The sequence below is a fragment of the Hippoglossus stenolepis genome, chromosome 20 (assembly GCF_022539355.2).
Source record: "Hippoglossus stenolepis isolate QCI-W04-F060 chromosome 20, HSTE1.2, whole genome shotgun sequence".
In the NCBI taxonomy this organism is placed as follows: Eukaryota; Metazoa; Chordata; class Actinopteri; order Pleuronectiformes; family Pleuronectidae; genus Hippoglossus; species Hippoglossus stenolepis.
The window spans coordinates 7,108,183-7,122,255 of record NC_061502.1 but is presented as its reverse complement, the minus strand read 5'-3'; the positions used below and the strand labels follow the sequence as shown (position 1 = coordinate 7,122,255).

At 39.1% G+C, this 14,073-nt stretch overlaps 1 protein-coding gene across 2 annotated transcripts in view; it reads right to left on the bottom strand.

The window, feature by feature from the left end:
• The window catches only part of atad2b (ATPase family AAA domain containing 2B), an 81,816-nt gene that overhangs the window by 30,563 nt on the left and 37,180 nt on the right, over positions 1 to 14,073 (bottom strand). For both annotated transcript variants that reach the window (XM_035144539.2, XM_035144540.2), the window contains 2 exons: positions 3,906 to 4,643; positions 1,771 to 1,892 (listed from right to left, as the gene is read on the bottom strand). In XM_035144539.2, coding sequence (XP_035000430.1) covers positions 1,771 to 1,892; positions 3,906 to 4,643 — 860 coding nt within the window. The remainder of the gene's footprint in view (positions 1 to 1,770; positions 1,893 to 3,905; positions 4,644 to 14,073) is intronic.

Below are 14,073 nucleotides of genomic sequence, written 5' to 3'. Positions count from 1 at the left end.
TGGATTTCAGGGCCCTTTATTATAATATCTAAGGTTTCTTAATTCTTTATATAAAAAAAAAAGTGTATTAATATTTGGCTGCACTGTAACTTCTGAGTATTCTGTGTCCCAGGATCGTCTATAGCTGCATTATTTCTTTTGCATAATTATTTAATTAGTTTATTTTTTGGAATGTGTTGCAATATTCTCTGCAACACATTAACACAAATTCCTATCAGATAAAAATACTAAATACACAAAGTCATCACGGTCAGAAGAAATGACCACGGATATTCAAGCTACTTTTAGACCAGATGTCCGCACAATTGGGTCAGGACTTTCTCCACTCTCAGATGCATTCACAACAACACAGACATTTCCAGAGCCTTCAGGCAAGGGGTGGTGCAGCATGCAGAGGCAGGAGGTAAGGTAACATTAATTCCACTGTGGAGATCACATCTTTATACGTCATCAACACAGTACATCACTCACAGTGAGGATCCCCTGCTGTATTACAACATGGGCTCACTCCGACATAATCCAGAGTTTTAACTGGGGGGGCTGGCAGGAGAAAATCTCACTCTGTCATTTGCGTTCCAAAAATAATCTCCTGAAATTATCCAGAGTTCAGTGCATGTCGGAAATCAGCTATATTCTTCTGCCCTCTGCCGCATCATCATTTTGATCTGTAAAATCTCAGAATTACAGTCAGGCCATAATACTGAATCAACCCAGATGTTAAATCCTTCATGGTCTGAATTACAATTTCAAGTGTGTAAAATAAAGAAAGAGTGTGACAAGGGAGTGCGGTTTTTAAAAAGTTAAAATCTTGGCTTGAGGTTGGATTATATTTAGGAGTGGGGATAGGGCTTTTCTGTAATCATCATTTGTGCACCAAGGTGGTTCCCTGAGGTTTGCGCCTTCAAGCTCTGTAGTGGGTCCAGTTTTAATAAAAAATACAGAACGTCAACGTGCGCTGCAACCGCAGTCAGTGGACAAGTCAGTGGAAGATGAAACAATCAGGTTGAAAACCTGTAGGTCGTTACCAAACACCGTTTGAGAGAAACTTTAAATATAAATTGCTATCTATCACACTGTGCACACAAAAAATAATATTCACAATTTTCAGATGAAGGGAATGCACTTTAAAGCGACAAACATCCAGCTGAAGTATTTACATTTACATTTACATTGAACAAATAAAGACTTGATGCAACTTCTTCTCAAACAGGAGTGCACACATTTAGTAAATTAATGCTAAGTGGTTAGTAAAACACTAGAAAATTGGTTTTAAGAGCTTCCACATTTAAATCACCTCAAATACCAGATACAGTGTCTTAAAAAAAAAGACAATTTTGTCCTTGTGAATTTCTTTCAGGCCCCCAGTCTCTGAGCACTTACCATTTTTCTGAGAATGCAAGAAATATTATTCTAATATATTAACTTTTTATAGCTTTGAGGGCACGGTGTACAATTTGGATAACTCATTCTTCCATTCGCATCTAATAATAAAAGCACAGGTGCCACTAATAACAATGAAAATGGCTCTGGTTTATTAAAGCACCCCACTAAGTCATGACAGTTTAACTATGAGCCAGAATACACCACAGTGGCACCCTGAAATTGAAGTAGCGAAATGGGATACAGCTGTCCTCAATTCACACCTTTGTATTCTTTTGTTTGTACTGAAAACATGCTGAATTATGACCAAAAACCACAAACTGACAACTTTAAAGCACCGTTACACCACCAAGGGACAATACCATAATTTAAAAAAAAAAAACATTTTACCGTAAGTTGCTGGTGGTCAACCACGACCGGAGGGACTGGTTGTGGCTCTTCCTCAGTCGTTTCAACAGATTCCTTCAGCTGCTCTGATGGGCTCCTCTTGCATTTCCTTACTTTGGAACCTCCTGTGAAGATATGAAGGGATGATTAATGGAGGGAAGGTGAACTGAGAGGTATGCAGTTTTATGAATTAAAGCAACTTTCAAATTAATGGGAGAGCTAAATTTCAGAGCTCAATTAGTTTTTCTCATGAAACATTTGAAAGCACAAACTGGACGGTTTTATGGAAATAAATCCCAACTGCCATGGCCACAAGATTAATGCAAAACTAGGGTATGAGAAAGAAAGTCTATTTGAAGCTACTACCAGCTACTGAGAGCACAATATTTCACATCTGGCCTCTTTCCTGTCCATTTATAACAGTGTTCGGGAAATGTTTTCGACGGGAACAAAAGGGCTGGCTCAGCAAGGGAGCGAGGAGGCGGAGCAGCTGAGTTGTCATTTGAGGAGCCAGGGTTTGTTTGTGTTCTGCGGTCGGATGATTGTGTCATCCTCTGATGGCTTCTCCATATTCTAAGCAGCATCATCATTACTTCGGCTTTCCAGCTTGGCCTCTGCCCATCACAAGCCAACCAGGCCGGTAATCAAATACAAACGTATTGGTTTGTGTCGGACTTGAACACTACACACTAGTAAAAGGGACATATTGGCTCATGGCAGAGAAACTGAATATATGTGGCGGTTCAAAGATGGAGAAATGCGCTGTGAATCTTCATAGACTAACACCATTGAGGATATCACCAGGGTGTGGCATTTTTATATTCTGTATAACTTATGTTACATTATTCATGTTCTCTTCTCTATTTTTAATAGCTTAACCAAGTGAAAGTCAGAGAAGCTGAGTATGATCATAGTTACATGTGGGGGCAAAACGCTGGCTGAATGTGTGAAAATTGATCTACTCTTTAACAGGACATTTAACAGGACGAGGTAAAAGCCTATCACTGTATATGGCTGAACAGTGTATGGTCAATGTGTAAAATGAACACCTGGTTACTGGAACTGCTGTAAACAACTTGACAATGGAAAGCTGTTGAAGGCTTCTCACGAAGTCACTTAATGTCACTACATGACGCAATACACAAATTAGCATATTCATGACATAATCACATCATATTTGCATTCTGCCTGGTGTCAGCTCGTTTTAGCCTTTTATCTGTTTGCTACTCTTCTTATTCTGTTTTGACATAAACATGCATTTTAATAGATTTAATAAACTCTAATACATTTGCATGTTTTTCAGTTTCTGCTGTCAGACGACGGAACAAGTAAGAAGCGGTGACCGACCCAATAAGAAAACATGTTAATCAGCAGTCACCTACAAGCCATTTTCAATTTGATTTGCACTGATAAAATTCGTCACACATAATTTAAAGAGAACGTATGGGCTGTGATTTCGGCTGCAATATAATCAGTCAGGGAGAAAGTAAAAAGCTTATTTTATGTCTTTGTCAGGTGCCGTGCCTTCAAATGAATAAGAGGCATATAGAGATGCACCTCTAGAGGTAAAGACTGACCTTGTCCTCTTGGCACAATTGCAATGACTCTTCTCCAGAAAGTAGCTTAAGGTTACCCAAACAGTTTTAACAGTTGGTGCATTTTTTTTTTTTTTGGGGGGGTAAATCTGTAAATCAGGCGACAAAAGTACTAGGTTGATAAAACTGCCTGTAAACATACCTTTATGATAAAATAGAAACTGTTGGAACAGAATTGTTTCAAAAGCCCAGTGGCCAAAGGGTTAAATCCTACACAACATTGGCCGATCAACCAATAATGTAACCTAGTGACAGACTGACTTTTAAAGAAGCTGTCACTGCTGTTGTAACCAGCCAAAAACTAAAAATAATCAATCGAGCTGCTTGATGGCTTGTCCAGACATTTTAAAAAGTGATCGACAGGCTTGGCTGCTTCAACTGAGGCTCAACCTAGACAGTGAAAAAGTATGTGAAATAAACCATGCCGCGATAACTTACCAAATTAGGTTACTTTTACTCTATTTTATTTTTACAAAAAATGTTATATATAATTTGCACACACAGAAGAGCACTGTGTTCTATTTTACCAGTCTACTCATATACCTTCTATGTCTTGATCTTCGTCAGCACTCTCAGTAACTGCCCTCCAATCCTGGTGGGGGTGCCCCTGAGTTGGATGGCTCTCATGTTTGTCTTTGTGCTCTTCCTGCTCTGGCTCATTAGAGCCTTTAGCCATGCTCAGAGGAGTCCTTTTCTCAGCCTCACTGCTGCTCTTGGGGCTCTGCAAGTCCAGACTTTCCATTGACTCGTTTCCATTCACACAGTCCACTTGTGATACTAGGAGATCCTCTATGTGCTTGGACTGGGCCTCAGCATCTGAGGACTCAGATGTTTCTGCCAGAGGATGGAGCTCAACCTGCTTGGCCTGGCTATGCCCATCTGCCTTGGGGTGAGAACTGTCACCAACGCAATACAGCTCAGTGTCCTTCTCCATGTTCTCAGACTCTCCCTCGTTGACTGTGGTCTCCTCCTCCTTAGGTATTGGTTCCTCTCTGGCTTCATTGTCATCTGGAGGTTCAGCAGGAGCCACAACAAGTGGCTCACTGGAGCTCTCCTCCTCAGTGGAGGGGGCATGGTGATGGTGGCCATTGGGTTGGGGACCTGAGGTATCGCAAGACGATTCCTCATCCTGTGTCAAACATGAATCGCTGGGTCCTGCAGCTTCCACTTCTGCCTCGGGCTCATCCTCATCCTCTTCCATTCCTTTCTTGTAGCTCTTCTTTTTACGGATGATGCCCCGCCCCCAAGAAGGCCGCCGGCGAATCTTTCGCTTTATATGATCTATGATGAAAAGAGAAAGAGAGTTAAGAAACTTTATTAAATCAAGATAACTAAAAGAAACCACAATTCCCACAAGGGAAAAAACAGTAGTACCACTTCATTTCAGATGCTTTTGACTACATGACTGGACATGTGATTCTCAGACCCAACATTTCTCTGAGGTAAAAGACTGTTTGGTTCTGGCGCTCAGTTGAAAAGATGCAAAGGATGAGGATGACACAAGGCAACACTAAACACAATAAACCATTGTTTTCTTATTGTTAAAACAGCTGAAAGTAATCCAAGATTTTAATTTCTAAACTGCAAAATATTTTCTCCCTATTGTAAAAGATACTGTAGAGTAAGAAAAAAAGTTTTCTCCTTCGTATAGCTTGCAAGTTGACTGCATTTAAAGCTGAACATTTGGTCCTTCTCCAAGGGTAACAAGCAATGGGTTACAAAGACGACAGAGACCGTAAGAGAGACAGAGACAGCAGCCGGTTATATCACTGATATTTGGACACTAATGACAACAGATGGTGCTTGGGGTTTTAAGAGGAAGGGGAAACCAAAGCCTGCTCTCTGAGAGTGCAATAAAAGTGCTGCAGCAAGCAAAAAAACGAATGCTACACTGGGTGAAACTTCAAGGCATTTGCCTTCATTTACTGGTTTCCTGAAGCAGACACTGAGATACAGGCCCGAGCGACTAAGTCAGCGAGACAGAAAGAGAGTGCCTGTGACAGAAAGAGACACATAGGGACCAACACAAGGCAGTTTCCTGACAATGGCCTGTCAGGGAGACACACACCCTAACCCCAAAGGAACCTTTGGTCTTTGCATCAAAAGGCATTCACAAATTAAAATCATCTGCTGAGTCCCATGAGGCAGCTCTGACACTGCATAATTCAGAGTAACGCCAGGATATAAAAAGTAATTCTTTCATAAAACAACTATCTGAACAAAGGACAAGGAGATAACTTAAAATGTGTGTGTGTAAATCAGATAATCCGTGGATAGAATCACTAGATCACAGTGGACACAGTCAAAATCCATAAGTCCTCGCCATTATAATTCTGTCAGGAACGAAAGGTCTAATATAAATCTGGGATCTTATGCAGAATAAATAACATATGCCAGCTTGGTTCTCGAAGGACTAGGATTCCTTTTAAGTTATTCATCAGAGACTATACTGTAAAGTGTATAGTGAGCAGAGCTTTTTGCCTTAATACTAAAGAGGCTCTATTCTGTTAATTGTACCTACTCGAGGACATGACTGAGCAAACTGACCAGAAATCACGATGTACCTTTCCCTCTCCCCACCAATGCATGTATCCAGTGATAACCTTTTGTTAAGTATTAGTTTGTAATTTATACCAATACCTAAATAACAAGAAAATGTAAAAAACTATAAACTAGACAAAATGGGGTTCATGACTCAGGACACTCCACTTCAGGAACTGTGTTCTCAGGTGACCCTCTTAATAAATGACCAGCCACTCATTTCCCGTCACACACCAATCATCACACCAGATAACCCAGTGGTGTCAGCTTATGCTGCACAACAACTGCAAAAAAAATAGCGATTTACATGTGTTTATACAGTGGCTACATTTGCATATGTACTATATCTTATCACACATACTTTCAAGGACATTTCAAAAGAGTAAAACTTCTTACAAAAACAATATATGCATCTATATCTGGAGGACACTAAAGAATATGTAACATCTTAGTCAAACTGCTGGGCAAAAGCATCCAGTACCATCATTTTCTTCAACTTTCTCTGTTGCTTTTCTTCACTCTCATTATGTTGTCTCATTATGTCTCATTTGACATCAAACCAAATGACCATGCATTGCTCAGGCTATGAATGCAATCAGGCTGGGGGACTAAGGGATACCTTACAAAAACAGAGTAGCGAGCATTCTGCATGTACGAAACAATGGCAGCACATCACAGAAAATGATCACCAGTCTCCCACAAATATCTACACAGACTGGTAATGGTTAGAGAAGAACTGGGCAGTTTTCCCTGTGAGACTACCAGCGCTGGGGGTTTAAAAAGAACAGTGAGACACATGCCAAGGTCCCACATCCACCAGCAATCAAGCCCACAGTTTGTAATCTCACTGTCAAGAGGGTACAGGGGCTGCTGGCAGACTTGATTTTAAGGTGGGATGCTGCTTTGGCTTTTGGTTCCACCTGATCTGATCTGGAGGGAAAAGGCAATTGGATACGTTTTCATCTCCAGCTATGACTGTCGCTCTGCTCTGCTGTAAGTGAGGGACCAGAGGTGGAGAGGAATTGGATATTTCTGAATGCTGGCATCCTATTAATAATGCTTCTTTGTGTGTGTGTGTGTGTGTGTGTGTGTGTGTGTGTGTGTGTGTGTGTGTGTGTGTGTGTGTGTGTGTGTGTGTGTGTGTGTGTGTACCTCTTATCTTTGCAGAATGCTTGGACCACCATTTATTTAACCTTCAGAATTTAGATTTTATTTAGAAATGTCATGCTGCGATGTCCAGTGCTTAATCATAACGTGGCTGTTTTGTTTTTTTATCAATTTCAACACAGGGAATATTACTTTTTGCCCAAAGTTATACGTTTATGCCTTTTTTTATATATTGTCACTTTTATCAAACAAAAGTTAAGGCAAACTTCAGCATTGTTAATCTTAAAAGATGATAAAAGAAAAAAAAAAGCACATCAGCTAGCACTCCAACAGGGGTTGTGGGTTCAGTACTTATTGGTATTTTTGAGGTCGGGTGCTGCTAGCTGGCTCTCATAACAGGTCAGGTGGATCTGGGTAATAGAAAACCTTGACTCATGTATCACCAACAGCTGCTTATTTTCAGCTGGCCCTTAACTTGCTTTTTAAACCGCTCTGAAAACATATTTTCCACTGTCAAATTTTTTACACATACAGACCAAAACATATAATCCACAATACAATTTTTTAATTCTCGCTAAGGCCAGTAATCACCTATCACTCGTGAGGAATGGAAATTTTAGACTGGATGGCAGCAAACGACTCACCACACTCCGCTCTTTAATTATGTATAAAGATTCATGTAGCGGCAGAAATATTTTAAACTGCCATCACACGTACTCGTTAGAACAGTGTGTGTACATGGACACGTACAGCTTTTGAAAGAAAAAAGCCCCGGGGAGATGAGTATCCAAACATACCAGCAAGTATTAAATAAATAAATCATTCCAGTGACACTGACAATCCAGCGGCCTAGTGGTAATGTCTTTAGGCGGGATTGTGAATCAGTGTCTCTGATTCACTTATTTATTTGTATTAAATAATTCCTAGTATGGAGTAATCAGATCACAACCCATCAGAAGACGGTCATGTTTTTAACAGAAGACATAGGGAGAAAAAGCTCTGAAGAATCTGGAGCATAAAACTTACAAATTGACAGCTTCTATACTGTGTGCAATGTTAAGGGGGGTTTTCATTGCAAAGGCATACAACTCCAGATCCACTGTCTCTATAGCATAGGCAAACGAGTAAAAGCCCCAAAGCCATGTCAGTATAATACAGATGGGCTTCTATATTGAGTTTATAGTAGGGCCATCCAAGCAAACTTTGAAGCACTCCATGCCTATAGTGTTATACATTATGGTGTGGGTTATTTATTACTTTTATATCTTCCCAATCTCACACTACCCATAAAGGCATAAAATGCACCGATCTTAGTAAGATTGATATGATTGGTCTCTGGGCTCGATGCCACATTATCATCAGTACTAACTCATACTTACTGTGTACCCCAAAGCTAGTTAAACAAATTTAGGTAAATCAATCCAATCTCCCGCTGATCTTTGCCAAGGAAAAACATTCAGCACTGATTAACATTTAATTCTTACATTAAAAAGGGACATTGCATCTTTAAAAGGAAAAAATCGATATTTGGGAAAAACACTTACTTGCTTTATTAGCAAGATGGAAGGGCTGACACCTCAGTAATATCTGTGAACTACAAACAGCTAGAAGACTGAAAATAGAAGGAAACAGCTCAGTAGCTCTGTCTACAGGTAACAAAATCAACCTTCAAGCATCTCTGAGGTAAGAACAACAAATTGTTTAATTACTTTTATCCTTCCCTTTAAGTAAGTTTATCCACCTATGAAATAGGTGTAATATGTAACAATATTAACACCAGTAGAGGTGGAGTGGAATGTTCATGCAGATGTTTCTATATTGGAGAAAATAATTCCTCCAGTTGGGTGATGGGCGGATGAGTCAATCTCTACTCTACACTAGCTCAGTCAGCTGAGTTGTGGCCAATGTGAAAGTGAGCCGTCCTAAAACGTAGAACCAAACAAATGTTTGTCTGACAGACTAACACTGTTACATTGTCAGATAGTTAGTGGAAGATGAGAAAATCGCATTTCAAATCAATTCAGCCTAAATTTTTTTCAATGTCATTATGTATGACACACAGTGTAATCACTCACAAAGAAATGACTCACTTTCACTCACTGTTTCACTTGTAATGAGTGGGTGTACTATGAAAATCTACAAATTTAGTTAATTTAATGAATATTGTTGCAAAAATAGTCCAAAATGTCCATTGTTTAGACGGAGATGATAATATTCAATTGCCGATCTTATGCCCTTCAAAGTCACTGTGAATAATGGGCTTTGTGCAAATTCCTGCATAGATACAGTATTATCAGAGAGCATGCAGACTACTGTAAGAATAGCCAAAGGCACAAACCTAGCAAGCAACTCAATTTTTTTTGTCATTCGGGTTCATTGGAATCGACTGGACTCGGGGCCTCAATCTTGTAACATTAATGAAATATTGATCAGCCAAGTTCTCATCACCTGCAACTGATGGGGAGGAGCTTGGAGTTAGGAGTTGTGTCGCAGTCTTAACATAAACATTAGGGAGAGAGAGAGACATACACCTGAGTACAGAGGTGCAGCATGAATGTGTTCGAGAAAGGATGAATTTGACTTGTAATGAAAGTTGTACTGTGGTTGATAAGACTGAAAAAGCACTATATACATGTACTAATAGATTTTTCAGCAAGTAGCTTATTTCAAACTAAAGTTCCATTATATTTCAGTGGAGAGAATTACCACTGCTCCCATTTATCCACTTTAAAAAATGTGCTTTTTATACCTCTTATAATAACTGTAATTACAACAGTTAGTGGCATTAGAAGAATGTCCTGGATATATGTTTATATAACATAAGTGGGTTTTTTTCATTTGCCAGGTCCAGATATACTGTAACTTAGTTGATCATGACATTCTAAGCAGATGACCAACAGCCATACATCAAATAGACTATGAATCTATGAACAAGCAAAAATAAAAAGGCTTTGCATTCATTTTAGATATTTCTATTTGTGTTTGTAATTAAGGAAGTTAAGGTTTATTAACAACGCTCAGTATGCAAAGGTTGTGCTGTTCTAAGCATAAGCAATAAAAAATATATTCCTGAAAACTATATTTTCCCAACGGTATCCCTCTCTGAGCTGTAATTAACACAGCACAATGGCAGTATATCCACGGCCATGACTGCTGAACAAATTCCAATTCAACGGTTCCTGATGACTTTCACTAAGGAGTGATTTAAAATGTTTCTTTTTTGAAAGTGCACATAAAGCAGACTATTAAAAACCCAGGTCAAATGGAACACACCTTTCAAGATAATATAAAAAAAATAATGATGTATTTATATGTCTTAACTGAGCAATTTATACCCCAGAAACTCTACATATAGAATTCTAAGCATAGCTGGAAACAAAATGAAGACTATATATCAGGCTTGAAATAAAAACCGAGCAGAATCTCTTAGTTTCTATTCAGCTGATCTCAGTTCAGTTCATCTCTAGGATTATCTTAGCAATTCATCAACAATTTTCCACCATTGATATTCATCTTGAACTGCTGCTAATGACTGTCTTCATTATCAATAATCAGATAGATAACTTGTTTGGAATATGTGATTACGTAAAGGAAAGCAAAACGGAAGACAACAGGGGAAACGCTGTAGGAGACAAAGTAGACAAAAGATCGTCATGGTGACACAGGGCCTCAGGGCGTCTGAGTCATGAGAGGAAGACATGCAGTTTGTCAACTGATGTGACACTTTGCACTGACACTTAATGAAATGTCCAGATCAATAAATGATCCCATCATTGCCTCTTGAAATGAAAAGATCAGTCACTTCCTTCAATTGCGGTGTTGCCCTTCCTTTTTCCGTCTTTCACTCCTTTTCTCTCACATAAAAGGCTACATGGCCATATCCCCCTGCCTGCTTTTACACTCATCAAGGGCTTTTTCTTTCTATCCTGTTTACAGGACTGCATCACATCTTTTCAGCATTTTTGTCAGCAACAAATGAATGCTGTTCTACCACATTGCTATGGTGTTCTATTAGATTTAAATCAAGTGACTGTGGAGGCCACTAAAGTTCAATGACCGCATTGTCATTTTCAAGAAACGAGTTTGAGACAACTTTTTCTTCAAGACACAACGTATTATCATACTTGAAGTCGCCATTAGAAGTTTGTAAATTGAGGCCATAAAAGGTTGCACACGGTCAGCAAAAATACACAGATGTGGCCAGGATCCAAAATAAACCACCCACCAATTGTCAGATACAGGTAGACTTTCTCTCGGTTGAGATCTCAGAGGACCATCTCTACTACCTCACTAGCAGGAAAATGCTTGTGGCAAAACAGTCATCAAATAAAAAACTATCCTCAGTCTCTAGGGCATTTTGATTTATGTGTGCTCTGCTTTTGTCCTCTCTCTGTGCCTTTGTCTGAGACACGCACGCACGCACACTCTTTCTAAGAAAACAATTGACCATATCCATAACCAAACAACGAACAATATCCAATCACAGGCAGAGTAGGGGTCTTTCGTGGAATTTGGGGGGGAAACTATCACTTGCCACCACTCTGAGTCAAATACTGACTGAATAAAAGCCAACCTTAAAAATGAAAGCCCACGGAGGAACGTGATATAAAATAAATACTGTTTCCACAGAGCTTCACTTTACATTACCACCTTAATGATTCAGTGTTTTCCCCCTTCACATCAACTTTTAATATTGTGACTAATTAAATCAAAATAAGGTCCCTTCATACGGAAGCGTATTGCATTCACTTGAAAAAAAAAAGTTCTGTTTTTCTGAGATAACTAACTCGGAAATTCCGAGATAAGTTCTGTTTTTCTGAAAAAAAAATAAGTTCTGTTTTTCTGAGATAACTATCTCGGAAATTCCGAGATAAGTTCTGTTTTTCTGAAAAAAAAAAAATAAGTTCTGTTTTTCTGAGATAACTATCTCGGAAATTCGGAGATAAGTTCTGTTTTTCTAATAAATTTTTTTTCGAAAAAAAATTAATTAGAAAAACAGAGCTTTTTTTACATGCTTTTATTTTGAAAGTGAAGTTCCTGTATAGACGCTATACGTCAGGGCGCTAATATACGGAAGCGTACTGCATTCACTTGAATGCAATACGCAATAGATAATTGTAATCTAGTATTTTGATGGAGTTACATTTTGTATGGACGTTTCGCACAGAGCCCTTGTTCAGCGGGCTGCATGTAACTGTTGCACTCTTAGACAGTCTTTTGTTTGGCACGATTTCTTGTATTAGCGCCATGACGTATAGCGTCGCTTCAAACTGTCAGACTCTCCTTCTGTATCAATAACAGTGAACCACAAAAGACTAATGCAGCCGAGCGTGTTGTTCTGTTATACTCTCACAGGCCTCAGCCGGAATCACACCCGGTTACTTTCCTTCACACTTCAAAACTTCTATCGACAGAACCCTCCTCCGTTAGAACCCCTTTCAAAACAAGAGTCCCAACCAACACCCTGCTTATAACAGGAACTACACATCAATCTTCCATATTAAAGCCACTAAATAAAATAGCTTACACTAACAAACGAAATATTTGAATTATGGAAAAAAAATAATCCTTCATCTATCTGTAGCATATCCCCGAAAGATGGTCGAGACTTTCAACTGATGTTTTCAGGTTTATTTGAAACTTCCCTAAACAACACCGTAAGAGCTTGTGCCTCTTCGGAGGGTCGCTAAAACATCAAACTTTTCCTTTGTGAAGTTACAGATTCATAACAGGAAGTCCGCGTCTATACCGGAACTTCACTTTCAAAATAAAAGCATGTAAAAAAGCTCTGTTTTTCTAATTAATTTTTTTTCCTGGTTTTTTTTTTTTTTTTTTTTCAGAAAAACAGAACTTATCTCGGAATTTCCGAGATAGTTATCTCAGAAAAACAGAACTTTTTTTTTTTTCAAGTGAATGCAATACGCTTCCGTACCTTCATGCCATAAATGCTGTCATTATATTATACAATATATTAATAAAAGGCTAGTACAGTCCATTGTGCTTTAAGTAATTAAAACACCATTTCTGGAGATAGTTTACAGCTTTACCTTGTGCCCGTGTGTGGTAAAAACTAAAATGGTGCATTTACCATGGTTGGATGCAACAAGAAAAAAAGATTGTCAGGTAACACCTGTCTGCCAATGACATCTAACCAAATCTCTCCCATTACACCCAGTGCACTTTATATTTAAGAATCTTATAACTTTGATGGATGAACCCAGAATATTCTGCCACCTTGATTTGCTAAATCATACAAGTTTATCTTTTTCAAATTAAAAACAAAAACACTTAGTTTTCATTTGAATATATATATATATATATATATGTGTGTGTCACTATATATATGTGTGTGTGTCACTATAGCCATTTTACAGAGCTGACAACTCCCAATGTCACTCAATATCACTGGTTTAGAGGAATCACAAAAGAATGGACAGTAGACCACTTTGTAATTATGTCAAACCTTGCTACACATGTTCAAAAGCTTGGCTATGCACTGGCTGCATATCAATACAGCAAAGAAGGAATGGTCACAAGGTGGAGGAACTGAAGACATGATTCAGTCAGAGCATCTGTCTCTTTCTGTCATCTCTGCTGCTCAGTAAATGGCCAGTGGGATGACGGTGCCAGTGGTGCCCCCTTCTCAGAAGACAGATATGCCCTAATGCACCAGCAGCTCCAAGTACTACTGAAGATGTCAGCCTACGCCCACACGTGCATGAAAGCCTTCCAGCGGAAAGGTCTGTTGCCCAAAGAAGAAACACGCAAACCGACAAGATGCGAGGCAGGAGTGAGGACGTTAGGAGCTGTGTACTCTTTTGAATCATTTGGATTGATATGCATTATCACACTCCTTGTGGAGGAGGAAGGAAAATGGTCATGCTCCTCGCAGGAGCCTTCTGGGGAGAATGACAATGACAACGTACATCTCGTTGGTTAAATTGCTGCTATATTCATATAACAAGTTACTGCTATGCTTTCTTACACTCTGCAGACTGTCTGACAAAAGCCATGATCTGGAGCCATATCCTATTCACTGTGAAGGATAGCCATTGTACACTTG